The sequence below is a fragment of the Rhinoderma darwinii genome, chromosome 12 (assembly GCF_050947455.1).
Source record: "Rhinoderma darwinii isolate aRhiDar2 chromosome 12, aRhiDar2.hap1, whole genome shotgun sequence".
Classification (NCBI taxonomy): domain Eukaryota; kingdom Metazoa; phylum Chordata; class Amphibia; order Anura; family Rhinodermatidae; genus Rhinoderma; species Rhinoderma darwinii.
The window spans coordinates 85,870,573-85,897,054 of NC_134698.1; the positions used below are offsets into that span (position 1 = coordinate 85,870,573).

General features: G+C 51.3%; 1 protein-coding gene across 24 annotated transcripts in view; it reads right to left on the reverse strand.

The window, feature by feature from the left end:
• NRXN3 (neurexin 3) overlaps positions 1–26,482 on the reverse strand; it is a 336,181-nt gene that overhangs the window by 208,159 nt on the left and 101,540 nt on the right. For 20 of the 24 annotated variants that reach the window (XR_012851426.1, XR_012851425.1, XM_075844446.1 and 17 more), the window contains 2 exons: positions 2,126–2,329; positions 97–123 (listed from right to left, as the gene is read on the reverse strand). Coding sequence is in view for 22 of the 24 variants with exons in the window: in XM_075844446.1 (XP_075700561.1) it covers positions 97–123; positions 2,126–2,329 (231 nt within the window). In the remaining 2 variants the exon portion in view is untranslated. The remainder of the gene's footprint in view (positions 1–96; positions 124–2,125; positions 2,330–26,482) is intronic. The other 4 variants (XM_075844459.1, XM_075844447.1, XM_075844461.1 and 1 more) reach the window with 1 other exon arrangement.

Sequence of the window (26,482 nt, forward strand, 5' to 3'; positions counted from 1 at the left end):
AACACAAGATCATAAATATGCAAATCAGAGGAGATAATTATACAACAAGTGCATGAGATAGAAAGAACAAAATGAGATTTGAGGGTGTAAACTTACTGGAGTTACAGTTTATCCTGATACAGTCTAGATGGGAAAAAATAAATGAAAGATGAATTCGTATCCTTCAAGGTTACAGCTGCAGTCATCCAAAAACAGTGAGGTCCACCCTTCCGGGGACAGACACACGCAACAACAGTGGCCATTTTATAGTACTAGGTCAAATCTACGTAATATGTGACCAAGGGCTTGTGTATTTGCAAAGTTCCACGTGATGTAATGGGCGAGACGTGTGCAGTAAGAAATGACATGTCCTGTATAGAAGCTTCTGGGATCTGTGCAAGTCCCGGCTCTCTTTACCTACAATGTGACTTGTACAATCTGAATTTATCTATAAAATGGCCACGTACAAACAGCAAACCGCACAAACACATTGCTCCAGAACCCTCAGCCAGTTTTTGCAGGGAGATATTGGGGCAATAGAAGAGTAAGGGCTGTGGCTGTAGTGCGGTTCAGCATGCGAGGGGCCGGGACAGACTAAAAAGCCCCAAACGTGTTGTGTATATGAGAGGTTGTCCAGCCTCTATACAGACTCCTACAGACGTATATACAGCAGGCGGGCTCTGATAGAAGGAGCGCTCTCCCTTATTGAGTGGTCACAATGGGACGTCACGCACACGGTGGGGAGTTACTGACGGGCTCAGACTTCTTACACTGTGAATATCATACACATAAATAAGGGAGAACGCACCTTTAATACCCGGCTCCTGTGTAAATGGACTAGAGTTTGGGGGTTCAGATAGAGAACAGTTCCTGAAGGAATATTCGGCTCATGGCTGTTTCGTGCGATTTGGTTTGCTATGTGTCGTCAACCGCAACAGAAAAGTGGGAGCAAACACCCTCAGAGAACCGGTGAGATCAGCAAATAGTGGGGGCAGTAGTGCATAAAAATCAGGGAGCAAATAAAAGGCAATGCCAAGGCTGGGGGTCTCAACATGTGAGAAGTGAAGATCAGAACCCCAACTTATCAGAGGAGGCAAAGACGGAGGAGGGAGAGGGTCAACGAGAAGCCAAAAGAAGGATGCAAATAAAACAGAAAGACGGTGGAGTCCATCATCAGAGGAGGGTGAGGGGAATTACTGAAGCTCCGATCAGGACAGCAGAGCCTCGATGACCAGGAGATGGGGAATTATCCAGTGCCGGGTGGAGGGGCTCTGATCTTCTATTACCATAAAGATTTGACTGGAACACGGGGTCTCCATGCCGGACGTAACCTCTAGTATGGGGGTGACAGGGTGGGATTGTGCACACCCCTAAATGCTGCTCAACACACTCTGTTCTCAAGGCTGTTTGCTGTACGGGCCGCAGGCTTCAGGCCTTTGAAGGGTAGTGAGTGCCATCTTTTAAAGTAACATGGCCGATGATGGAACAGGGGTAAAAAAATACAGAAAAATACACAGACGGAGCACGAACATCACACAACACGAGAAGCACAGAATGAAGAGACAAAGACGACCCAACACAGTCTCCGTCTATCACACCGAGAGGCTGAACCTCGGCTACAGGAAAGGCTCCAGGAGACTGATTTGGGTGGAAGAACAAGACTAATGAGGCAGAGAAAAATGTAAGAAGAAAATGTCTGCAGGGAGCGGCAGAACTAAGGAGACCCTTCCCCTCATCCTCTGCCCCAACAACCCAGCGCACAAACAGAACAGAAGGCGGGAGTTTTCAGCCAGTCCCGATGTGGATACGGGGTAGTTCAAAACAGCCGCCTTGGTGGACAGGGTGGGTGGGTGCTGTGAGGTACAGGACGGGGTCTCACCACCCCCGCATTCTTCTTTAACCCCGTTACTGCTGGAGAGGCCGGCAGAGCGCAGTTGGTGTCATGACTGCAGCACAATGTCAGCTCCCACAGAAAGTAACACGGGAATGAGGAGAAGTCCCTCGGACCACACGGGTCGCCAGGCTGGACAGGACCATGCAGTGGTAACACGATGGACAAATATAAACTGCGGCCAAAAAAAGAGCGAACAGAAAGACATTGACATGGAATCCCCACCCCCACAGAGCGGAATGACTCATACGATACCTAAGTTGACAGTGAGCTTCACTTTGCCTCCATCCAACTCCAGTCGCAGCGTGTCCGCAGAGTCTCGGGACGTGGTGGCCACCAACAGCCCATAGGCTCGCTGAGACTTGAACCGAAATGAAACATCTTCAGCTTCTGTGTGCATAACGACGGGCATGACGATCTTCATGTACATACTGCCGTCATAACTCAGGATGGAAGCCTCTGTGAAGAGAAGGAAAACACGGTGAAGATCGATCCCACTTGTTTTACTTCCCGACATCACCCCTTTATCCAGCGTCATTATCCACATATGGAGTAAATAGTTAATGGCATGGACCGCTGCTCCCCATCTATGCAGTCAGTACTTGGGACGGTCTAGTTACTATGGATACACAGCGTTTTACATGGAGTTGTCCTTAGCAACAAGACCTTTTCACAATAGAAACAAGTCTTCAGTTCAGGCTGACCAGACACGGAGCTGATGATGAAGGAGTGTAACGCGGCTCGGCAGGGACATCCACTTAACACCATTTTGAATCAAATCTTTCAAACAAGAAGTTTCCGCCTTAATAATCCCTGGACTGGTGTCTTCACTGCGTGTGGGAGACGTCATTCCTGGTTCTCATCTTGCGGGGCTTTGTCACTGTGACCTTTACAGCAATGTACGGTCATCATAGTCACATCATTATCTAGGAGGAATATTCCTAAATATAAGCATTATGTGCATGCACGGTGCTGCCCCTAGAGGTCACATTGAGGTACTACACTACATATCCTGTGTACATGAGCCTTGAAGGTCATAGAGGTCAAACAAGACTCTGGCATATAAGAAGCTGCAGGTGGTTTCCTACCAGGTAAACCTCATCAGTTTCTCTCTTTTTACCATTCCTTTCATGTGAACTGTCCCTCTAGTTTACACGCTCAGCAGGAGAATGTAGATCCGGGTGAGAGGCTTTCTGGAGATCTAATGGAAGGATAAACAATAAACCCAAAATCTACTAGAATAACGATGTCCCACAGAAGAGACGCGCAGACCCCGCGCAGACCCCGAGCTCATCTTCTCACTATTGGACTCTTTTTTAAATGCATTTCTGGCCTTTGAGTTTTTATTCCAAGAAAGATAAAAGCCACATCGTCACGTTATTATTATTTACCGACATCGATGGGGACAGCATGGTAACCCCATCAGATTAGAAGTAACAATGAGCGTGGCTTTAGTCCATTGTGTCCGGCTCCTCGTTGCTGAATTGAGACGTTGTGATATAATCAGGACTGATCTCCCTCCTCTCACTGCCTCCTAACAACCAAAGATCCGATTAAATGAGCAGATATTTCATGAAGGAGCAGCGATTTAGCGAGTCTCCTGCGTCCGGTCTATTACACATTAGAATATTCGCGAACCATTTTTGCGGTTTAGTCGTTACTGCGAGCGTTGCTAACAAAACCGCCCTCCAACCAATACCCCACCTCCCCCCTGACCTGCTGACGACTGGAAGATTTCGGAGAGAGGAGGGGACGCGGCGGCGATTAACGATAATCTTTCACTCAGGTGGATGCGGTTGATGCACGGAAACCCATGACGTATTGTTCGTCCGTAGATTGTTGCACGCTATTACACATGGCGATCATCTCCTATATTTGAACCAATATATGAAAATGTGTACAGTAATTGCGCCCTCTAAGAGCCTTTAGGCTCAATGCACACGATTAGGTGCGGTTTTTCCGTGCGGACTTGTGTGCGGCAAATCCGCGGCGTAACACAGTACCAGCATAGTCAATGAGATTCCAGGAAATCTCATGTAAACACTGCAGTATTTTTCGGGACGGAAATTGACCTGCGGTGCGTATTTTAAGATCTGCAGAACGTCAATTTGGAGTTTCCACTTGCGAATTGTATCTGCCGTGTGCTGTGGAAGATCGCACCAAAACCTGCAGCATGAAAATGCCCCGAAACGTAAAAAACGCACAGAAAAACGCGTGATCCTGTGCAGTTTTTACCTGCGAATTTCCTGCGAATAGCTGCAGTTTTGGTGCAGCCAAATATGCAACGTGCGCATGTAACCTATGGGTCTAATTACGCACACATTGTGACCGTGTGAATAGACCGCAACAATCCTCCATGCAGACCAGACAAGGGAGGATAGAATAGGAAATCACACAACTGGTCATCACACGTTCCCTGCACCGGGGCATCGCCGCTGTAATGACTGGTACGTAAGTGTGAATAAAGCAAACCATGACCTGCGCTGCGCTGACCCCTAATGACCGGTCACATGTAGGGTCCACATCATCAGTCACTTCTCCTCTAGTACCATGACCTGCGCTGCACTGACCCCTAATGACCGGTCACATGTAGGGTCCATATCATCAGTCACCTCTCCTCTAGTACCATGACCTGCGCTGTGCTGACCCCTAATGACCGGTCACATGTAGGGTCCACATCATCAGTCACCTCTCCTCTAGTACCATGACCTGCGCTGCGCTGACCCCTAATGACCGGTCACATGTAGGGTCCATATCATCAGTCACCTCTCCTCTAGTACCATGACCTGCGCTGCGCTGACCCCTAATGACCGGTCACATGTAGGGTCTATATCATCAGTCACCTCTCCTCTAGTACCATGACCTGCGCTGACACCTAATGACCGGTCACATGTAGGGTCCATATCATCAGTCACCTCTCCTCTAGTACCATGACCTGCGCTGCGCTGACCCCTAATGACCGGTCACATGTAGGGTCCATATCATCAGTCACCTCTCCTCTAGTACCATGACCTGCGCTGACACCTAATGACCGGTCACATGTAGGGTCCATATCATCAGTCACCTCTCCTCTAGTACCATGACCTGTGCTGCGCTGACCCCTAATGACCGGTCACATGTAGGGTCCATATCATCAGTCACCTCTCCTCTAGTACCATGACCTGCGCTGCGCTGACCCCTAATGACCGGTCACATGTAGGGTCCATATCATCAGTCACCTCTCCTCTAGTACCATGACCTGTGCTGACTCCTAATGACCGGTCACATGTAGGGTCCATATCATCAGTCACCTCTCCTCTAGTACCATGACCTGCGCTGACACCTAATGACCGGTCACATGTAGGGTCCATATCATCAGTCACCTCTCCTCTAGTACCATGACCTGCGCTGCGCTGACCCCTAATGACCGGTCACATGTAGGGTCCATATCATCAGTCACCTCTCCTCTAGTACCATGACCTGCGCTGCGCTGACCCCTAATGACCGGTCACATTTAGGGTCCATATCATCAGTCACCTCTCCTCTAGTACCATGACCTGCGCTGTGCAGACCCCTAATGACCGGTCACATGTAGGGTCCATATCATCAGTCACCTCTCCTCTAGTACAATGACCTGCGCTGACCCCTAATGACCGGTCACATGTAGGGTCCATATCATCTGTCACCTCTCCTCTAGTACCATGACCTGCGCTGCGCTGACCCCTAATGACCGGTCACATGTAGGGTCCATATCATCAGTCACCTCTCCTCTAGTACCATGACCTGCGCTGACACCTAATGACCGGTCACATGTAGGGTCCATATCATCAGTCACCTCTCCTCTAGTACCATGACCTGCGCTGCGCTGACCCCTAATGACCGGTCACATGTAGGGTCCATATCATCAGTCACCTCTCCTCTAGTACCATGACCTGCGCTGCGCTGACCCCTAATGACCGGTCACATGTAGGGTCCATATCATCAGTCACCTCTCCTCTAGTACCATGACCTGCGCTGACACCTAATGACCGGTCACATGTAGGGTCCATATCATCAGTCACCTCTCCTCTAGTACCATGACCTGCGCTGCGCTGACCCCTAATGACCGGTCACATGTAGGGTCCATATCATCAGTCAACTCTCCTCTAGTACCATGACCTGCGCTGCGCTGACCCCTAATGACCGGTCACATGTAGGGTCCATATCATCAGTCACCTCTCCTCTAGTACCATGACCTGCGCTGCGCTGACCCCTAATGACCGGTCACATGTAGGGTCCATATCATCAGTCACCTCTCCTCTAGTACCATGACCTGCGCTGTGCGGACCCCTAATGACCGGTCACATGTAGGGTCCATATCATCAGTCACCTCTCCTCTAGTACCATGACCTGCGCTGCGCTGACCCCTAATGACCGGTCACATGTAGGGTCCATATCATCAGTCACCTCTCCTCTAGTACCATGACCTGCGCTGACCCCTAATGACCGGTCACATGTAGGGTCCATATCATCTGTCACCTCTCCTCTAGTACCATGACCTGCGCTGCGCTGACCCCTAATGACCGGTCACATGTAGGGTCCATATCATCAGTCACCTCTCCTCTAGTACCATGACCTGCGCTGACACCTAATGACCGGTCACATGTAGGGTCCACATCATCAGTCACCTCTCCTCTAGTACCATGACCTGCGCTGACACCTAATGACCGGTCACATGTAGGGTCCATATCATCAGTCACCTCTCCTCTAGTACCATGACCTGCGCTGCGCTGACCCCTAATGACCGGTCACATGTAGGGTCCATATCATCAGTCACCTCTCCTCTAGTACCATGACCTGCGCTGCGCTGACCCCTAATGACCGGTCACATGTAGGGTCCATATCATCAGTCACCTCTCCTCTAGTACCATGACCTGCGCTGTGCTGACCCCTAATGACCGGTCACATGTAGGGTCCATATCATCAGTCACCTCTCCTCTAGTACCATGACCTGCGCTGTGTGGACCCCTAATGACCGGTCACATGTAGGGTCCATATCATCAGTCACCTCTCCTCTAGTACCATGACCTGCGCTGTGCGGACCCCTAATGACCGGTCACATGTAGGGTCCATATCATCAGTCACCTCTCCTCTAGTACCATGACCTGCGCTGCGCTGACCCCTAATGACCGGTCACATGTAGGGTCCACATCATCAGTCACCTCTCCTCTAGTACCATGACTTGCGCTGTGCTGACACGTAGGGTCCATATCATCAGTCACCTCTCCTCTAGTACCATGACCTGCGCTGCGCTGACCCCTAATGACCGGTCACATGTAGGGTCCATATCATCAGTCACCTCTCCTCTAGTACCATGACCTGCGCTGTGCGGACCCCTAATGACCGGTCACATGTAGGGTCCATATCATCAGTCACCTCTCCTCTAGTACCATGACCTGCGCTGCGCTGACCCCTAATGACCGGTCACATGTAGGGTCCACATCATCAGTCACCTCTCCTCTAGTACCATGACTTGCGCTGCGCTGACCCCTAATGACCGGTCACATGTAGGGTCCATATCATCAGTCACCTCTCCTCTAGTACCATGACCTGCGCTGTGCGGACCCCTAATGACCGGTCACATGTAGGGTCCATATCATCAGTCACCTCTCCTCTAGTACCATGACCTGCGCTGCGCTGACCCCTAATGACCGGTCACATGTAGGGTCCATATCATCAGTCACCTCTCCTCTAGTACCATGACCTGCGCTGTGCTGACCCCTAATGACCGGTCACATGTAGGGTCCACATCATCAGTCACCTCTCCTCTAGTACCATGACCTGCGCTGTGCTGACCCCTAATGACCGGTCACATGTAGGGTCCACATCATCAGTCACCTCTCCTCTAGTACCATGACCTGCGCTGCGCTGACCCCTAATGACCGGTCACATGTAGGGTCCATATCATCAGTCACCTCTCCTCTAGTACCATGACCTGCGCTGCGCTGACCCCTAATGACCGGTCACATGTAGGGTCCATATCATCAGTCACCTCTCCTCTAGTACCATGACCTGCGCTGCGCTGACCCCTAATGACCGGTCACATGTAGGGTCTATATCATCAGTCACCTCTCCTCTAGTACCATGACCTGCGCTGACACCTAATGACCGGTCACATGTAGGGTCCACATCATCAGTCACCTCTCCTCTAGTACCATGACCTGCGCTGCGCTGACCCCTAATGACCGGTCACATGTAGGGTCCATATCATCAGTCACCTCTCCTCTAGTACCATGACCTGCGCTGCGCTGACCCCTAATGACCGGTCACATGTAGGGTCCATATCATCAGTCACCTCTCCTCTAGTACCATGACCTGCGCTGACCCCTAATGACCGGTCACATGTAGGGTCCATATCATCTGTCACCTCTCCTCTAGTACCATGACCTGCGCTGCGCTGACCCCTAATGACCGGTCACATGTAGGGTCCATATCATCAGTCACCTCTCCTCTAGTACCATGACCTGCGCTGACACCTAATGACCGGTCACATGTAGTGTCCATATCATCAGTCACCTCTCCTCTAGTACCATGACCTGCGCTGCGCTGACCCCTAATGACCGGTCACATGTAGGGTCCATATCATCAGTCACCTCTCCTCTAGTACCATGACCTGCGCTGCGCTGACCCCTAATGACCGGTCACATGTAGGGTCCATATCATCAGTCACCTCTCCTCTAGTACCATGACCTGCGCTGTGCGGACCCCTAATGACCGGTCACATGTAGGGTCCATATCATCAGTCACCTCTCCTCTAGTACCATGACCTGCGCTGTGCGGACCCCTAATGACCGGTCACATGTAGGGTCCATATCATCAGTCACCTCTCCTCTAGTACCATGACCTGCGCTGCGCTGACCCCTAATGACCGGTCACATGTAGGGTCCATATCATCAGTCACCTCTCCTCTAGTACCATGACCTGCGCTGCGCTGACCCCTAATGACCGGTCACATGTAGGGTCCATATCATCAGTCACCTCTCCTCTAGTACCATGACCTGCGCTGTGCGGACCCCTAATGACCGGTCACATGTAGGGTCCATATCATCAGTCACCTCTCCTCTAGTACCATGACCTGCGCTGCGCTGACCCCTAATGACCGGTCACATGTAGGGTCCATATCATCAGTCACCTCTCCTCTAGTACCATGACCTGCGCTGACCCCTAATGACCGGTCACATGTAGGGTCCATATCATCTGTCACCTCTCCTCTAGTACCATGACCTGCGCTGCGCTGACCCCTAATGACCGGTCACATGTAGGGTCCATATCATCAGTCACCTCTCCTCTAGTACCATGACCTGCGCTGACACCTAATGACCGGTCACATGTAGGGTCCACATCATCAGTCACCTCTCCTCTAGTACCATGACCTGCGCTGACACCTAATGACCGGTCACATGTAGGGTCCATATCATCAGTCACCTCTCCTCTAGTACCATGACCTGCGCTGCGCTGACCCCTAATGACCGGTCACATGTAGGGTCCATATCATCAGTCACCTCTCCTCTAGTACCATGACCTGCGCTGCGCTGACCCCTAATGACCGGTCACATGTAGGGTCCATATCATCAGTCACCTCTCCTCTAGTACCATGACCTGCGCTGTGCTGACCCCTAATGACCGGTCACATGTAGGGTCCACATCATCAGTCACCTCTCCTCTAGTACCATGACCTGCGCTGTGCTGACCCCTAATGACCGGTCACATGTAGGGTCCATATCATCAGTCACCTCTCCTCTAGTACCATGACCTGCGCTGTGCGGACCCCTAATGACCGGTCACATGTAGGGTCCATATCATCAGTCACCTCTCCTCTAGTACCATGACCTGCGCTGACCCCTAATGACCGGTCACATGTAGGGTCCATATCATCAGTCACCTCTCCTCTAGTACCATGACCTGCGCTGACCCCTAATGACCGGTCACATGTAGGGTCCATATCATCAGTCACCTCTCCTCTAGTACCATGACCTGCGCTGCGCTGACCCCTAATGACCGGTCACATGTAGGGTCCATATCATCAGTCACCTCTCCTCTAGTACCATGACCTGCGCTGTGCGGACCCCTAATGACCGGTCACATGTAGGGTCCATATCATCAGTCACCTCTCCTCTAGTACCATGACCTGCGCTGTGCGGACCCCTAATGACCGGTCACATGTAGGGTCCATATCATCAGTCACCTCTCCTCTAGTACCATGACCTGCGCTGCGCTGACCCCTAATGACCGGTCACATGTAGGGTCCACATCATCAGTCACCTCTCCTCTAGTACCATGACTTGCGCTGTGCTGACACGTAGGGTCCATATCATCAGTCACCTCTCCTCTAGTACCATGACCTGCGCTGCGCTGACCCCTAATGACCGGTCACATGTAGGGTCCATATCATCAGTCACCTCTCCTCTAGTACCATGACCTGCGCTGTGCGGACCCCTAATGACCGGTCACATGTAGGGTCCATATCATCAGTCACCTCTCCTCTAGTACCATGACCTGCGCTGCGCTGACCCCTAATGACCGGTCACATGTAGGGTCCACATCATCAGTCACCTCTCCTCTAGTACCATGACTTGCGCTGTGCTGACACGTAGGGTCCATATCATCAGTCACCTCTCCTCTAGTACCATGACCTGCGCTGCGCTGACCCCTAATGACCGGTCACATGTAGGGTCCATATCATCAGTCACCTCTCCTCTAGTACCATGACCTGCGCTGTGCTGACCCCTAATGACCGGTCACATGTAGGGTCCACATCATCAGTCACCTCTCCTCTAGTACCATGACCTGCGCTGTGCTGACCCCTAATGACCGGTCACATGTAGGGTCCACATCATCAGTCACCTCTCCTCTAGTACCATGACCTGCGCTGCGCTGACCCCTAATGACCGGTCACATGTAGGGTCCATATCATCAGTCACCTCTCCTCTAGTACCATGACCTGCGCTGCGCTGACCCCCAATGACCGGTCACATGTAGGGTCCATATCATCAGTCACCTCTCCTCTAGTACCATGACCTGCGCTGCGCTGACCCCTAATGACCGGTCACATGTAGGGTCTATATCATCAGTCACCTCTCCTCTAGTACCATGACCTGCGCTGACACCTAATGACCGGTCACATGTAGGGTCCATATCATCAGTCACTTCTCCTCTAGTACCATGACCTGCGCTGCGCTGACACCTAATGACCGGTCACATGTAGGGTCTATATCATCAGTCACCTCTCCTCTAGTACCATGACCTGCGCTGCGCTGACCCCTAATGACCGGTCACATGTAGGGTCTATATCATCAGTCACCTCTCCTCTAGTACCATGACCTGCGCTGCGCTGACCCCTAATGACCGGTCACATGTAGGGTCCATATCATCAGTCACCTCTCCTCTAGTACCATGACCTGCGCTGCGCTGACCCCTAATGACCGGTCACATGTAGGGTCCATATCATCAGTCACCTCTCCTCTAGTACCATGACCTGCGCTGACACCTAATAACCGGTCACATGTAGGGTCCATATCATCAGTCACCTCTCCTCTAGTACCATGACCTGCGCTGCGCTGACCCCTAATGACCGGTCACATGTAGGGTCCATATCATCAGTCACCTCTCCTCTAGTACCATGACCTGCGCTGCGCTGACCCCTAATGACCGGTCACATGTAGGGTCCATATCATCAGTCACCTCTCCTCTAGTACCATGACCTGCGCTGTGCGGACCCCTAATGACCGGTCACATGTAGGGTCCATATCATCAGTCACCTCTCCTCTAGTACCATGACCTGCGCTGCGCTGACCCCTAATGACCGGTCACATGTAGGGTCCATATCATCAGTCACCTCTCCTCTAGTACCATGACCTGCGCTGACCCCTAATGACCGGTCACATGTAGGGTCCATATCATCTGTCACCTCTCCTCTAGTACCATGACCTGCGCTGCGCTGACCCCTAATGACCGGTCACATGTAGGGTCCATATCATCAGTCACCTCTCCTCTAGTACCATGACCTGCGCTGACACCTAATGACCGGTCACATGTAGTGTCCATATCATCAGTCACCTCTCCTCTAGTACCATGACCTGCGCTGCGCTGACCCCTAATGACCGGTCACATGTAGGGTCCATATCATCAGTCACCTCTCCTCTAGTACCATGACCTGCGCTGCGCTGACCCCTAATGACCGGTCACATGTAGGGTCCATATCATCAGTCACCTCTCCTCTAGTACCATGACCTGCGCTGTGCGGACCCCTAATGACCGGTCACATGTAGGGTCCATATCATCAGTCACCTCTCCTCTAGTACCATGACCTGCGCTGTGCGGACCCCTAATGACCGGTCACATGTAGGGTCCATATCATCAGTCACCTCTCCTCTAGTACCATGACCTGCGCTGCGCTGACCCCTAATGACCGGTCACATGTAGGGTCCATATCATCAGTCACCTCTCCTCTAGTACCATGACCTGCGCTGCGCTGACCCCTAATGACCGGTCACATGTAGGGTCCATATCATCAGTCACCTCTCCTCTAGTACCATGACCTGCGCTGTGCGGACCCCTAATGACCGGTCACATGTAGGGTCCATATCATCAGTCACCTCTCCTCTAGTACCATGACCTGCGCTGCGCTGACCCCTAATGACCGGTCACATGTAGGGTCCATATCATCAGTCACCTCTCCTCTAGTACCATGACCTGCGCTGACCCCTAATGACCGGTCACATGTAGGGTCCATATCATCTGTCACCTCTCCTCTAGTACCATGACCTGCGCTGCGCTGACCCCTAATGACCGGTCACATGTAGGGTCCATATCATCAGTCACCTCTCCTCTAGTACCATGACCTGCGCTGACACCTAATGACCGGTCACATGTAGGGTCCACATCATCAGTCACCTCTCCTCTAGTACCATGACCTGCGCTGACACCTAATGACCGGTCACATGTAGGGTCCATATCATCAGTCACCTCTCCTCTAGTACCATGACCTGCGCTGCGCTGACCCCTAATGACCGGTCACATGTAGGGTCCATATCATCAGTCACCTCTCCTCTAGTACCATGACCTGCGCTGCGCTGACCCCTAATGACCGGTCACATGTAGGGTCCATATCATCAGTCACCTCTCCTCTAGTACCATGACCTGCGCTGTGCTGACCCCTAATGACCGGTCACATGTAGGGTCCACATCATCAGTCACCTCTCCTCTAGTACCATGACCTGCGCTGTGCTGACCCCTAATGACCGGTCACATGTAGGGTCCATATCATCAGTCACCTCTCCTCTAGTACCATGACCTGCGCTGCGCTGACCCCTAATGACCGGTCACATGTAGGGTCCATATCATCAGTCACCTCTCCTCTAGTACCATGACCTGCGCTGACCCCTAATGACCGGTCACATGTAGGGTCCATATCATCTGTCACCTCTCCTCTAGTACCATGACCTGCGCTGCGCTGACCCCTAATGACCGGTCACATGTAGGGTCCATATCATCAGTCACCTCTCCTCTAGTACCATGACCTGCGCTGACACCTAATGACCGGTCACATGTAGTGTCCATATCATCAGTCACCTCTCCTCTAGTACCATGACCTGCGCTGCGCTGACCCCTAATGACCGGTCACATGTAGGGTCCATATCATCAGTCACCTCTCCTCTAGTACCATGACCTGCGCTGTGCTGACCCCTAATGACCGGTCACATGTAGGGTCCACATCATCAGTCACCTCTCCTCTAGTACCATGACCTGCGCTGTGCTGACCCCTAATGACCGGTCACATGTAGGGTCCATATCATCAGTCACCTCTCCTCTAGTACCATGACCTGCGCTGCGCTGACCCCTAATGACCGGTCACATGTAGGGTCCATATCATCAGTCACCTCTCCTCTAGTACCATGACCTGCGCTGCGCTGACCCCTAATGACCGGTCACATGTAGGGTCCATATCATCAGTCACCTCTCCTCTAGTACCATGACCTGCGCTGCGCTGACCCCTAATGACCGGTCACATGTAGGGTCCATATCATCAGTCACCTCTCCTCTAGTACCATGACCTGCGCTGTGCGGACCCCTAATGACCGGTCACATGTAGGGTCCATATCATCAGTCACCTCTCCTCTAGTACCATGACCTGCGCTGTGCGGACCCCTAATGACCGGTCACATGTAGGGTCCATATCATCAGTCACCTCTCCTCTAGTACCATGACCTGCGCTGCGCTGACCCCTAATGACCGGTCACATGTAGGGTCCATATCATCAGTCACCTCTCCTCTAGTACCATGACCTGCGCTGCGCTGACCCCTAATGACCGGTCACATGTAGGGTCCATATCATCAGTCACCTCTCCTCTAGTACCATGACCTGCGCTGCGCTGACCCCTAATGACCGGTCACATGTAGGGTCCATATCATCAGTCACCTCTCCTCTAGTACCATGACCTGCGCTGCGCTGACACCTAATGACCGGTCACATGTAGGGTCCATATCATCAGTCACCTCTCCTCTAGTACCATGACCTGCGCTGCGCTGACACCTAATGACCGGTCACATGTAGGGTCCACATCATCAGTCACCTCTCCTCTAGTACCATGACCTGCGCTGTGCTGACCCCTAATGACCGGTCACATGTAGGGTCCATATCATCTGTCACCTCTCCTCTAGTACCATGACCTGCGCTGCGCTGACCCCTAATGACCGGTCACATGTAGGGTCCATATCATCAGTCACCTCTCCTCTAGTACCATGACTTGCGCTGTGCTGACACGTAGGGTCCATATCATCAGTCACCTCTCCTCTAGTACCATGACCTGCGCTGCGCTGACCCCTAATGACCGGTCACATGTAGGGTCCATATCATCAGTCACCTCTCCTCTAGTACCATGAACTGGCAACTTTATTTTCTGCAAAGAAATCAGAATGTGATGAACTCCGGAAACAATGGCAACGATGGATTTATTTCTACACACAGACGTTACACAACACGACTCTACATACAACACACACGGCACATTATATAACACACACTGAACTACAACAGGCACAGAGCAGCCCCCGAACACCAGGGTGGAAATAACAGGGATGTTTACAGACGGCAGAAAGTCTAACCAGGACAGTAAATGTTAGCGATAGCCCCGGGACAGCAACCGAGCGAGGGGATGGGAGAAAAAGGGGAGACAACCTGCCCCCCCCCCCCTAATCCAAATGTCACTGCAATAAAAAGGAGCTTCACTGAGACGCCTCTGATCTCCAGCCCAGGGAATTCCATCTACACATGGAGATCGTGAACAGCGAGGCCTCCGGACTGATACATTGCTGCAAACTACCCGGGACCTGTGCAGAGCACTGTCTAGACTGATACATTGCTGAAAACTACCCGGGACCTGTGCAGAGCACTGTCTAGACTGATACATTGCTGAAAACTACCCGGGACCTGTGCAGAGCACGGTCTAGACTGATACATTGCTGCAAACTACCCGGGACCTGTGCAGAGCACTGTCTAGACTGATACATTGCTGCAAACTACCCGGGACCTGTGCAGAGCACTGTCTAGACTGATACATTGCTGCAAACTACCCGGGACCTGTACAGAGCACTGTCTAGACTGATACATTGCTGCAAACTACCTGGGACCTGTGCAGAGCACTGTCTAGACTGATACATTGCTGCAAACTACCCGGGACCAGTGCAAAGCACTGTCTAGACTGATACATTGCTGCAAACTACCCGGGACCAGTGCAAAGCACTGTCTAGACTGATACATTGCTGCAAACTACCCGGGACCTGTGCAGAGCACTGTCTAGACTGATACATTGCTGCAAACTACCCGGGACCTGTGCAGAGCACTGTCTAGACTGATACATTGCTGCAAACTACCCGGGACCTGTACAGAGCACTGTCTAGACTGATACATTGCTGCAAACTACCCGGGACCTGTACAGAGCACTGTCTCAAACTCGGCCGGGTAAGTGGGCCGCATATAGAAAAAATGGGAAGTTGACGGGCCGCATTACTTTCAAATTTGATGCAATACAAAATTATTGTTAATCAATTAGTTATTTGAACTACTATAACACCATATTACTAGAATAATAATACTACATTACTATAATAATAGCGCTAGGTTTAAAATTTGAGATATTTCTCCACGTGCTTATTTCAACAATCCAGCTTTCCAGTTTAAGTGTCGCTAAATGCAGTCCGGCGGCTCAGTTAGCACACATGTCAAGATTGGGCAGCCCCTTTTTAGATAGTGCCGCAGTGCCCTCTGTGGATGCTGCCGCAGTGCCCTCTGTGGATAATGCAACACACCCCTAGATAAGGCCACAGTGCCCTCTGTAGATAAGGCCACAGTGCCCTCTGTAGATAATGCAACACTCCCATAGATAATGCCAGTGTCCTCTTCAGATACTGCCACACACCCACTTGTAGATAATGCCACAGTGCCCTCTGTAGAGGCTGCCACAGTGCCCTCTGTAGAGGCTGCCACAGTGCCCTCTGTAGAGGCTGCCACAGTGCCCTCTGTAGAGGCTGCCACAGTGCCCTCTGTAGAGGCTGCCACAGTGCCCTCTGTAGAGGCTGCCCCAGTGATGTCAGGGGCTTGCCCAGAGCTGGAGTCCCGGAGCAGAGCCGCTTCTGCCACTCTGCCTGGGATTCCAGCTCTGCTCCTGACATCACTGTCCATATATGGACAGAGATGTCAGGGGCAACCCCAGAGCTGGAGTCCCAGGCAGAGCGCTAGTAGGCTCTTCCTGGGACTCCAGCTGTGCTCCTGACATCACTGGGACTCTTGCTCTGGGGAAGCCCCTGACATCATTGTCGATGTATGGACAGCGATGTCAGAGGCTTCCCCAGAGTCCCGGAGCAGAGCCGATAATAGCGCTCTGCCCGGGACTCCGCTCTGGGGAAGCCCCAGACATCGCTGTTCATATGTAGACAGCGATTTCAGGGAATTCCACAAAGTCCAGGAGCAGAGCCGACACCAGCGCTCTGCTCCGCTCTGGGCAAGACCCTGACACACTGTCCATATATGGGCAGCGATGTCAGGGAATTCCACAGAGTCCCGAAGCAGAGCCTGTACTAGCGCTCTGCCCGGGACTCCGGCTCTGGGGAAGCCCCAGACATCGCTGTTCATATGTGGACAGCGATGTCAGGGAATTCCACAAAGTCCAGGAGCAGAGCCGACACCAGCGCTCTGCTCCGCTCTGGGCAAGACCCTGACACACTGTCCATATATGGGCAGCGATGTCAGGGAATTCCACAGAGTCCCGGAGCAGAGCCGACACCAGCGCTCTGCCCGGGACTCCGGCTCTGGGGAAGCCCCAGACATCGCTGTTCATATGTGGACAGCGATGTCAGGGAATTCCAGAGTCTCGGAGCAGAGCCGATACTAGCGGCTCTGTGTCCCGTGGGCCGCAGATGACAGCCCCAGGGGCGTGCTTGAGACCCCTGGTCTAGACTGATACATTGCTGCAAACTACCCGGGACCTGTGCAGAGCACTGTCAAGACTGATACATTGCTGCAAACTACCCGGACCTGTGCAGAGCACTGTCTAGACTGATACATTGCTGCAAACTACCTGGGACCTGTGCAGAGCACTGTCTAGACTGATACATTGCTGCAAACTACCCGGGACCTGTGCAGAGCACTGTCTAGACTGATACATTGCTGCAAACTACCCGGGACCTGTGCAGAGAACTGTCTAGACTGATACAATTGTCTCCACTACTCAGCTGTGCGAGCAGGACTAGGTCTGTAGGGGTTTTCAGTCTCTGAATATATACATTAGCATTCTCATTCACTGACAGCAAACTCAAATTTGGAAAGTGGTTTGAATTTGAAAAAGTCTATTAGAAAGTTGTTAAACTTTTCATTTCTGCAGGGGCGAAGCATTATCCCCCTAAGGCCTCATGCCCACTTCCGTTTTTTTTACGGCTAGCACCCGGACCCATTTATTTCAATGGGGCCATGCACACTTCAGTTTTTTTGACGGTCCCGTTGTCCCGTTCCGACAAAAGTAGAGCATGTCCTACTTTAATCCGAGATTTCGTGACCGTGAGGCCCATACAAGTCAATGGGTCCATAAAAAAAACCTGAAGGCACACGGAAGGCATCCGTGTGTTGTCCGTGTGTAACGGAGCCGTTGCCTAGCAACGGCCGTGGGGCAGAGATAAACATAGAGACAGGTATTGCACTACACTAAATCGGCAGCCCCTTCTCTCTATCCAGCCCTGATAGAGAGAAGAGGCTGCTGATCAGTGCTGGAACGCAGTGATCGAAAGAATAATAAGTTCATACATACCCCGGCCGTTGTCTTGGTGACGCGTCCCTCCTTTGACATCCAGTCCGACCTCCCTGGATGATGCGGCAGTCCATGTGACTGCTGTCAAATGGTCTAAAACGTCATCTCAGGAGGCCGGACTGGAGGAAGAAGCAGGGAGTTCTGGGTATGTAGTAACTTTTTTTTTTTAATAAAACAATCTATATTGTGAGCGCCACGCATGGTATTGACTGTCCAGCGGTAGTCCCTGTCCAGGGTGCTGAAAGAGTTAAGGGGCTGCACTGATGAGCAATAACTCTTTCAGCTCCCTGGACAGTGAATAGCATGCGCGGTGCTCACAATATCGTGTACATAGACACATGGATTCGTGAAAACGGTGATGGAAGTGTGCATGAGGCCTAAAACCGGACAATGTATTTAGCTCAAACCTACTCCACCCACTCCCCCCCACATTGTAAAACTTCGACATCAGGCTGCGAAAAACGGTCCGAGTGTCGGCTGGATTTTCTGGCCCGACCACGGTGCAGGTGAACGGGACTCCTGGCATCAGACATTTTATGATGCTCGAAGTCTCTGCCTCCCCACGGAACTGCTGTCCTGTACTTTATCATTTTGTTCAGTTCAGTTCCGTGGGGAGGCAGAGACTTCGAGCATCATAAAATGTCTGATGCCAGGAGTCCCGTTCACCTGCACCGTGGTCGGGCCGGGCAATCCAGCCGACACTCGGACCGTTTTTCGCAGCCTGATGTCGGTCGTGTTACACTGGCGTGCGGGGGAGCACAGGTGTGAGTGTAACCTCTGCACCACCTATTGTTATACCCCCATTATTTCCCAGTTTGAGTGACGTGTTTACTTGAAGGGTAATTCCAGAGCCATCATCCATTACACATAAAATGGGTCAGCCATGTTGGATTTTCTGTCACGGGATTCTGACCATTTGTGATGAAGAACGATGGTTGAGCAAAAACAGGTTCCAGGTAAACTCCATAGAACCCAGACTGACCAGTCAGAACAAAGGAGACTGAATCACTCGCAGTTTTACCGTGAATTGGCACGAGTCCAGAGCTAGCACAGATGAAGCTCAATGACACTGAAAAACCGGGGAAATTATTGGCAAAACCTCATGCGGTACTGGGCCAGGCACGAACCGCGCCTCCACTGCAACGTGTGAATATACCCGTCATAAACCGCAGACCGACTCCCAATGCCGTGCAGTGCCGGGAGCGTCAGCCAGTGTGTTGGAGGATTACAGAGGTCTCTCATTCTCTATCTAAACTCCGCTGAGATTACTACAAGCGCGGGGTTACGCTCTTAAATCTCTAATCTTTCAATTGCTTTGTGCAACGAGAGAACGCAGCGATTGTGATTAACTCCTGCACTGCACAAGCATTTTTTGCTTGGATTAAGTGGCAGAAGGCCGAGGATGACCAGGCAGTAGAAGAGTTAATATTGCAGTAAATCAGATGTTTCTAGAGCACAGACAGGATTACAGGAAATCCCCAATTCAAAAGGTTTTGTAATTGCAAAGGGTTTAATATGGTGGAAGAGGTAAACGAGAGGGAGCGCCACCCAATGGCGAAGCACAGAATAGGGGGGACTATTCAGGATGACGCACGAAAGCTGAGAAATGAGAACGGACACTGGGGGTGGTGGGAGGGAAAATCACATCTTACCACTAAATACCCCAAACTAGATCAGTCACAACGACTGGGAGAATTAAGAAAATCCTTCATTAGCTGCCAATTCCTACACATTTACTTCTCCCACCCTTGTGTCCATGCTCTACCCTTAAACGTCCAAGGGGTTAACCCTCCGATGCACAATACCCCATTAACCAGATGAAATCACGCAGCGCTCTACGCTCCGGCCTCCACGTGCATCTTATCAGCTTATCATGAATGTCCGCTCCAGGGGCCGCGGGATTAGAATGGAGTGGAGAGACGCGGCTGGCTGCTTTGTGAAATTAATTGGAAAATAGCTGCCTGGGGTAAAGATCCGGCCCAGCCGGGGGCCGTGCAGCAATACTGACCAGTCCGGGACTCGTGGTGCAGTGTCGTTCTCAATCCATGAACAGCCTACAGACCCCACCCTGAACTAACACGACTGCAGCCTCCGAACTGGACGTGTGTTCCCTACCACTGCCCCTGCGCCATCTCCATCAACAGCTACACTCCCCTCCTGCACCACCACGGCCTACTCTTCATGGCGTTTTTGATGGAATCTGTGACCGCGGCTACTAATAGAGCCTGAAACGCAGATGTGAACAGAGACAAACCCTAAACCTCTGCACATTCTCCCAATCATGCTGCAAAATGTAAGCAGATCTGCAAGTCAACGCAAGCAAAGTACCACTCCTCGCCATGTTTGCTGGGACGTGTGACAGCCGCTCAGTACTACTTCTCTTGCGGTGTTTGCTGGGACGTGTGACTGCCGCTCAGTACTACTTCTCTTGCGGTGTTTGCTGGGACGTGTGACAGCCGCTCAGTACTACTTCTCTTGCGGTGTTTGCTGGGACGTGTGACAGCCGCTCAGTACCACTCCTCGCCATGTTTGCTGGGACGTGTGACTGCCGCTCAGTACTACTTCTCTTGCGGTGTTTGCTGGGACGTGTGACTGCCGCTCAGTACTACTTCTCTTGCGGTGTTTGCTGGGACGTGTGACAGCCGCTCAGTACTACTTCTCTTGCGGTGTTTGCTGGGACGTGTGACAGCCGCTCAGTACTACTTCTCTTGCGGTGTTTGCTGGGACGTGTGACTGCCGCTCAGTACTACTTCTCTTGCGGTGTTTGCTGGGACGTGTGACAGCCGCTCAGTACTACTTCTCTTGCGGTGTTTGCTGGGACGTGTGACAGCCGCTCAGTACTACTTCTCTTGCGGTGTTTGCTGGGACGTGTGACAGCCGCTCAGTACTACTTCTCTTGCGGTGTTTGCTGGGACGTGTGACAGCCGCTCAGTACTACTTCTCTTGCGGTGTTTGCTGGGACGTGTGACTGCCGCTCAGTACTACTTTTCTTGCGGTGTTTGCTGGGACGTGTGACAGCCGCTCAGTACTACTTTTCTTGCGGTGTTTGCTGGGACGTGTGACAGCCGCTCAGTACTACTTCTCTTGCGGTGATTGCTGGGACGTGTGACAGCCGCTCAGTACTACTTCTCTTGCGGTGTTTGCTGGGACGTGTGACAGCCGCTCAGTACTACTTTTCTTGCGGTGATTGCTGGGACGTGTGACAGCCGCTCAGTACTACTTCTCTTGCGGTGTTTGCTGGGACGTGTGACAGCCGCTCAGTACTACTTTTCTTGCGGTGATTGCTGGGACGTGTGACTGCCGCTCAGTACTACTTCTCTTGCGGTGTTTGCTGGGACGTGTGACAGCCGCTCAGTACTACTTCTCTTGCGGTGTTTGCTGGGACGTGTGACTGCCGCTCAGTACTACTTCTCTTGCGGTGATTGCTGGGACGTGTGACAGCCGCTCAGTACTACTTCTCTTGCGGTGTTTGCTGGGACGTGTGACTGCCGCTCAGTACTACTTCTCTTGCGGTGATTGCTGGGACGTGTGACAACCGCTCAGTACTACTTTTCTTGCGGTGATTGCTGGGACGTGTGACAGCCGCTCAGTACTACTTTTCTTGCGGTGATTGCTGGGACGTGTGACTGCCGCTCAGTACTACTTCTCTTGCGGTGTTTGCTGGGACGTGTGACAGCCGCTCAGTACTACTTTTCTTGCGGTGATTGCTGGGACGTGTGACAGCCGCTCAGTACTACTTCTCTTGCGGTGTTTGCTGGGACGTGTGACAGCCGCTCAGTACTACTTCTCTTGCGGTGTTTGCTGGGACGTGTGACAGCCGCTCAGTACTACTTCTCTTGCGGTGTTTGCTGGGACGTGTGACTGCCGCTCAGTACTACTTCTCTTGCGGTGTTTGCTGGGACGTGTGACTGCCGCTCAGTACTACTTTTCTTGCGGTGTTTGCTGGGACGTGTGACAGCCGCTCAGTACTACTTTTCTTGCGGTGTTTGCTGGGACGTGTGACAGCCGCTCAGTACTACTTCTCTTGCGGTGTTTGCTGGGACGTGTGACAGCCGCTCAGTACTACTTCTCTTGCGGTGATTGCTGGGACGTGTGACAGCCGCTCAGTACTACTTTTCTTGCGGTGATTACTGGGACGTGTGACAGCCGCTCAGTACTACTTCTCTTGCGGTGTTTGCTGGGACGTGTGACAGCCGCTCAGTACTACTTTTCTTGCGGTGATTGCTGGGACGTGTGACAGTCGCTCAGTACTACTTCTCTTGCGGTGTTTGCTGGGACGTGTGACAGCCGCTCAGTACTACTTCTCTTGCGGTGTTTGCTGGGACGTGTGACAGCCGCTCAGTACTACTTCTCTTGCGGTGATTGCTGGGACGTGTGACAGCCGCTCAGTACTACTTCTCTTGCGGTGTTTGCTGGGACGTGTGACAGCCGCTCAGTACTACTTCTCTTGCGGTGTTTGCTGGGACGTGTGACAGCCGCTCAGTACTACTTTTCTTGCGGTGATTGCTGGGACGTGTGACAGCCGCTCAGTACTACTTCTCTTGCGGTGTTTGCTGGGACGTGTGACAGCCGCTCAGTACTACTTTTCTTGCGGTGATTGCTGGGACGTGTGACTGCCGCTCAGTACTACTTCTCTTGCGGTGTTTGCTGGGACGTGTGACAGCCGCTCAGTACTACTTCTCTTGCGGTGTTTGCTGGGACGTGTGACAGCCGCTCAGTACTACTTCTCTTGCGGTGATTGCTGGGACGTGTGACAGCCGCTCAGTACTACTTCTCTTGCGGTGTTTGCTGGGACGTGTGACAGCCGCTCAGTACTACTTCTCTTGCGGTGTTTGCTGGGACGTGTGACAGCCGCTCAGTACTACTTTTCTTGCGGTGATTGCTGGGACGTGTGACAGCCGCTCAGTACTACTTCTCTTGCGGTGTTTGCTGGGACGTGTGACAGCCGCTCAGTACTACTTTTCTTGCGGTGATTGCTGGGACGTGTGACTGCCGCTCAGTACTACTTCTCTTGCGGTGTTTGCTGGGACGTGTGACAGCCGCTCAGTACTACTTCTCTTGCGGTGTTTGCTGGGACGTGTGACAGCCGCTCAGTACTACTTTTCTTGCGGTGATTGCTGGGACGTGTGACAGCCGCTCAGTACTACTTCTCTTGCGGTGTTTGCTGGGACGTGTGACAGCCGCTCAGTACTACTTCTCTTGCGGTGTTTGCTGGGACGTGTGACTGCCGCTCAGTACTACTTCTCTTGCGGTGTTTGCTGGGACGTGTGACAGCCGCTCAGTACTACTTTTTCTAAACACACAAAAACAATCCTTCTGCCTTGACATTCCCGTGAATGCGGAGAGCCTGAAGATGTGGCAGGTTTAGAGGTAATGCACACGGTGACACCGGCCACAGCTGGTGAAGAGAACTTATAAGAGGGGAAGTTAATCGGACTCAGCAGGTGGGCCGAATGAGAAAGTCAATTTACTAGAAGTGTGAGGCGAGGACGCTGCATTGTACACACATCAGCCCTTGTGGCCACTTGTTTACATTGGGCATTATCCCATCATTAATCTCAATAACTCTTCTTCTTTATGGCCAATAAAGAGTCTGCCGAGCGATGACAGATCCCACAACAACATAGTGTTTGGAATGGAGGGAATTGACACCACTAGAGGGAGCAACGAACCAGCAACTCACAGGGACAAAGGATGAGGTCATCCAATGAGTAATATCAGAAGTGTCTCATAAAATCCAGGAGAACGTCGTCATGAGAGAAGATTTAACCTATGCAGAAAAACTAACACAAAGGCTGACGGTATAAATCACAGCCCTCCACTTCACAACTACTCCACCCAAACCCCCCCCTGCTTCCCCCATCTGGTCTAGACCTATAGCGGTGTGTATCCTGAGCTACTTGGCTCATGAATAGAATGCAAGAACTAAAATGAAGACTGACAAAGCAGTAGGTGAGAGGGAGCCAGGTGGGAATGTAACTCTGCGTTACAGGGCTGAATTCTGTCTCGTGTAGGGTATATGGAAAGCTCGGTGACCGCTTCTATGGGTGTTGTAATGGCTGCCAGCATCGCCCAGCAACTTTAAACCGATATTAACTTTTCAAAATACTTAGAATAAAATCAATAGTGCAAGCGAATATAAGAGAGAGACACGGACACAGATGCTACTGCATCTTCCTATAAGTGTTATATCTCACCCTAGTGCTGGATTCACAGCTACACTGCTCATTACTGCTGTATGATGTACAATGGGCTGCCGAGATAGATAGATATCTCTAAGTAGCAGAATAAAGGATATATGTGATGTATACAGTGTACAGAAGACATAATAGCAGTTAGGCTCCACTCAATAGGTCAGGGAAAGCTAAGAATTAGAGACAGAGCCTGTAGCAGGGAAATCTGGTAAAAACACATGCAGAATAATAGTCATATAATGGCCAGAAATAGTATTATTTCTCAAGTACACACATATGACAACTAATACTGGAAAAAGTCCCCAGAAAGGTTAAATACGCTTTAACTGTGACACTGCGGTGGAAACGCAGCATTACACATCATCTCACTAAGATCAATGCATTGAGTCCTCCGCGGCAATAGCCTCTCTGCAGCAGCTCTCCGCTCTGGCTTCTAGAGAGGACTCCCCTCCATTACTCAAAATTCCCCTATAGGATATTTTAAAAGGTGCTAACACATTCCTGCACTACTCCAGTTATGTGGGTAAAGTGTAACAATCAGGACCCTGTGCTCGATGACTGCATTAGAGAGGATCCAGGGAGACGAAACCCCTCACAGTGGGCACTCTACACAAGTGCTCTTTACGCTGCTTTAGGGAGGATTTTTAGAAACAATACGAAATAAAAGCACTTGACACTCAGCTAGGAAAGTCTGTACGAGGTCCTGAGAGAGGAGGAGAGGGAGCAGGGAGAAAACGAAAGATCAACAGCATGTCGATCAGCACTCATTTCCTTCACGGAGAAATCCTCGGAATGCATGTAGACGAGCGATCATTGGTCCCCATGCATCTTGTCAGCAGCTCATCCCTTGTTTACACCGGAAAATGTGCTGCAGGCAGGCGACCATATTTTGGGTCGCAGTAAAATATCAGATCACCTGACAATCGCGAGTTTACTACTGGTTTGTCGGGTGATTGTCATATGAGCGCACATTCGCCGGGTCATTGGCCCATGTAAGGCTTCGTTCACATCTGCGCTCGGGCTCCGTTCTGACGTTCCATTTGAGCTTTCCGTCAGAATGGAGCCCTGACAGACACAAACGGAAACCACAGGTTTCAATGGTGACTGGTCCGGTGCCAATGGTTTCCGTTTGTCTCCGTTGTGCGGGGGTTCTGTCGTTTTGACTAAATCAATACTGTAGTCGACTGCGCTACTCATTCCGTTAAAACGACAGAACCCCCGCACAACGGAGACGAACAGAAACCATTGGCACCGGATCCGTCACCATTGAAACCTATGGTTTCCATTTGTGCCTGTCAGGGCTCCGTTCTAATGGAAAGCTCCGATGGAACTTCAGAACGGAACCCGAGCGCAGACGTGACCGAAGCCGAAAAGAGCCTTAACACGGGATCCGATCATTATCTGAGCAGTGGGCGTATCTTATGTACAGCGATCAGTTCAGAGTGTAAACTGTGATCAGAAGTAAAATCACTATTATGGGACAGACAAGGATTTGCCATGCTGTTCCCCATTCTTTTCTTTCCTACATTACGTCTGCAGGTAAATATGGAGCTTAGATAATAGACAGGGCGTCTGATCGGGGTCAAGATGCTGCCTCATTGGGTGATCTGCACTGGATAAATGTAAAGTGCATCAAGACCGAAACACTAAATGACAAACACCCCCCTACATGACGCGACAGGCAGATGCACTAACAAATGAAAAGGGATTCTTATCATCAATCTAGAAAGCTTCAGATACGTAGGAGAACCACTAATTACACCCAACAGAATAAGAGAACCACAGCCCGGATGTTCTGCCAATTATATCCCCCAGGTAAATATACTGGCACACCTACCTCACCTCATACATTGCAGACTCATGGTTATGATGGGATCCAACTAGAAGTGTCAAATAAATCCCCCCACCGCTATATGTAACACTACAAGTAGCCCCAGGACATTGTACAGACCAACAGGGGGTGAGTGCCGGGTGTTCTTACAGAAGAGCGCAACGGAGGAAAAGAAATGCTAAAAACTTCTTTATTAAGTGACGTCTCTCTGATTAAGGAACTTTAAAATGACTATGTAAACCTGTGGTCTTTTTTTATTTTTATTGAAATG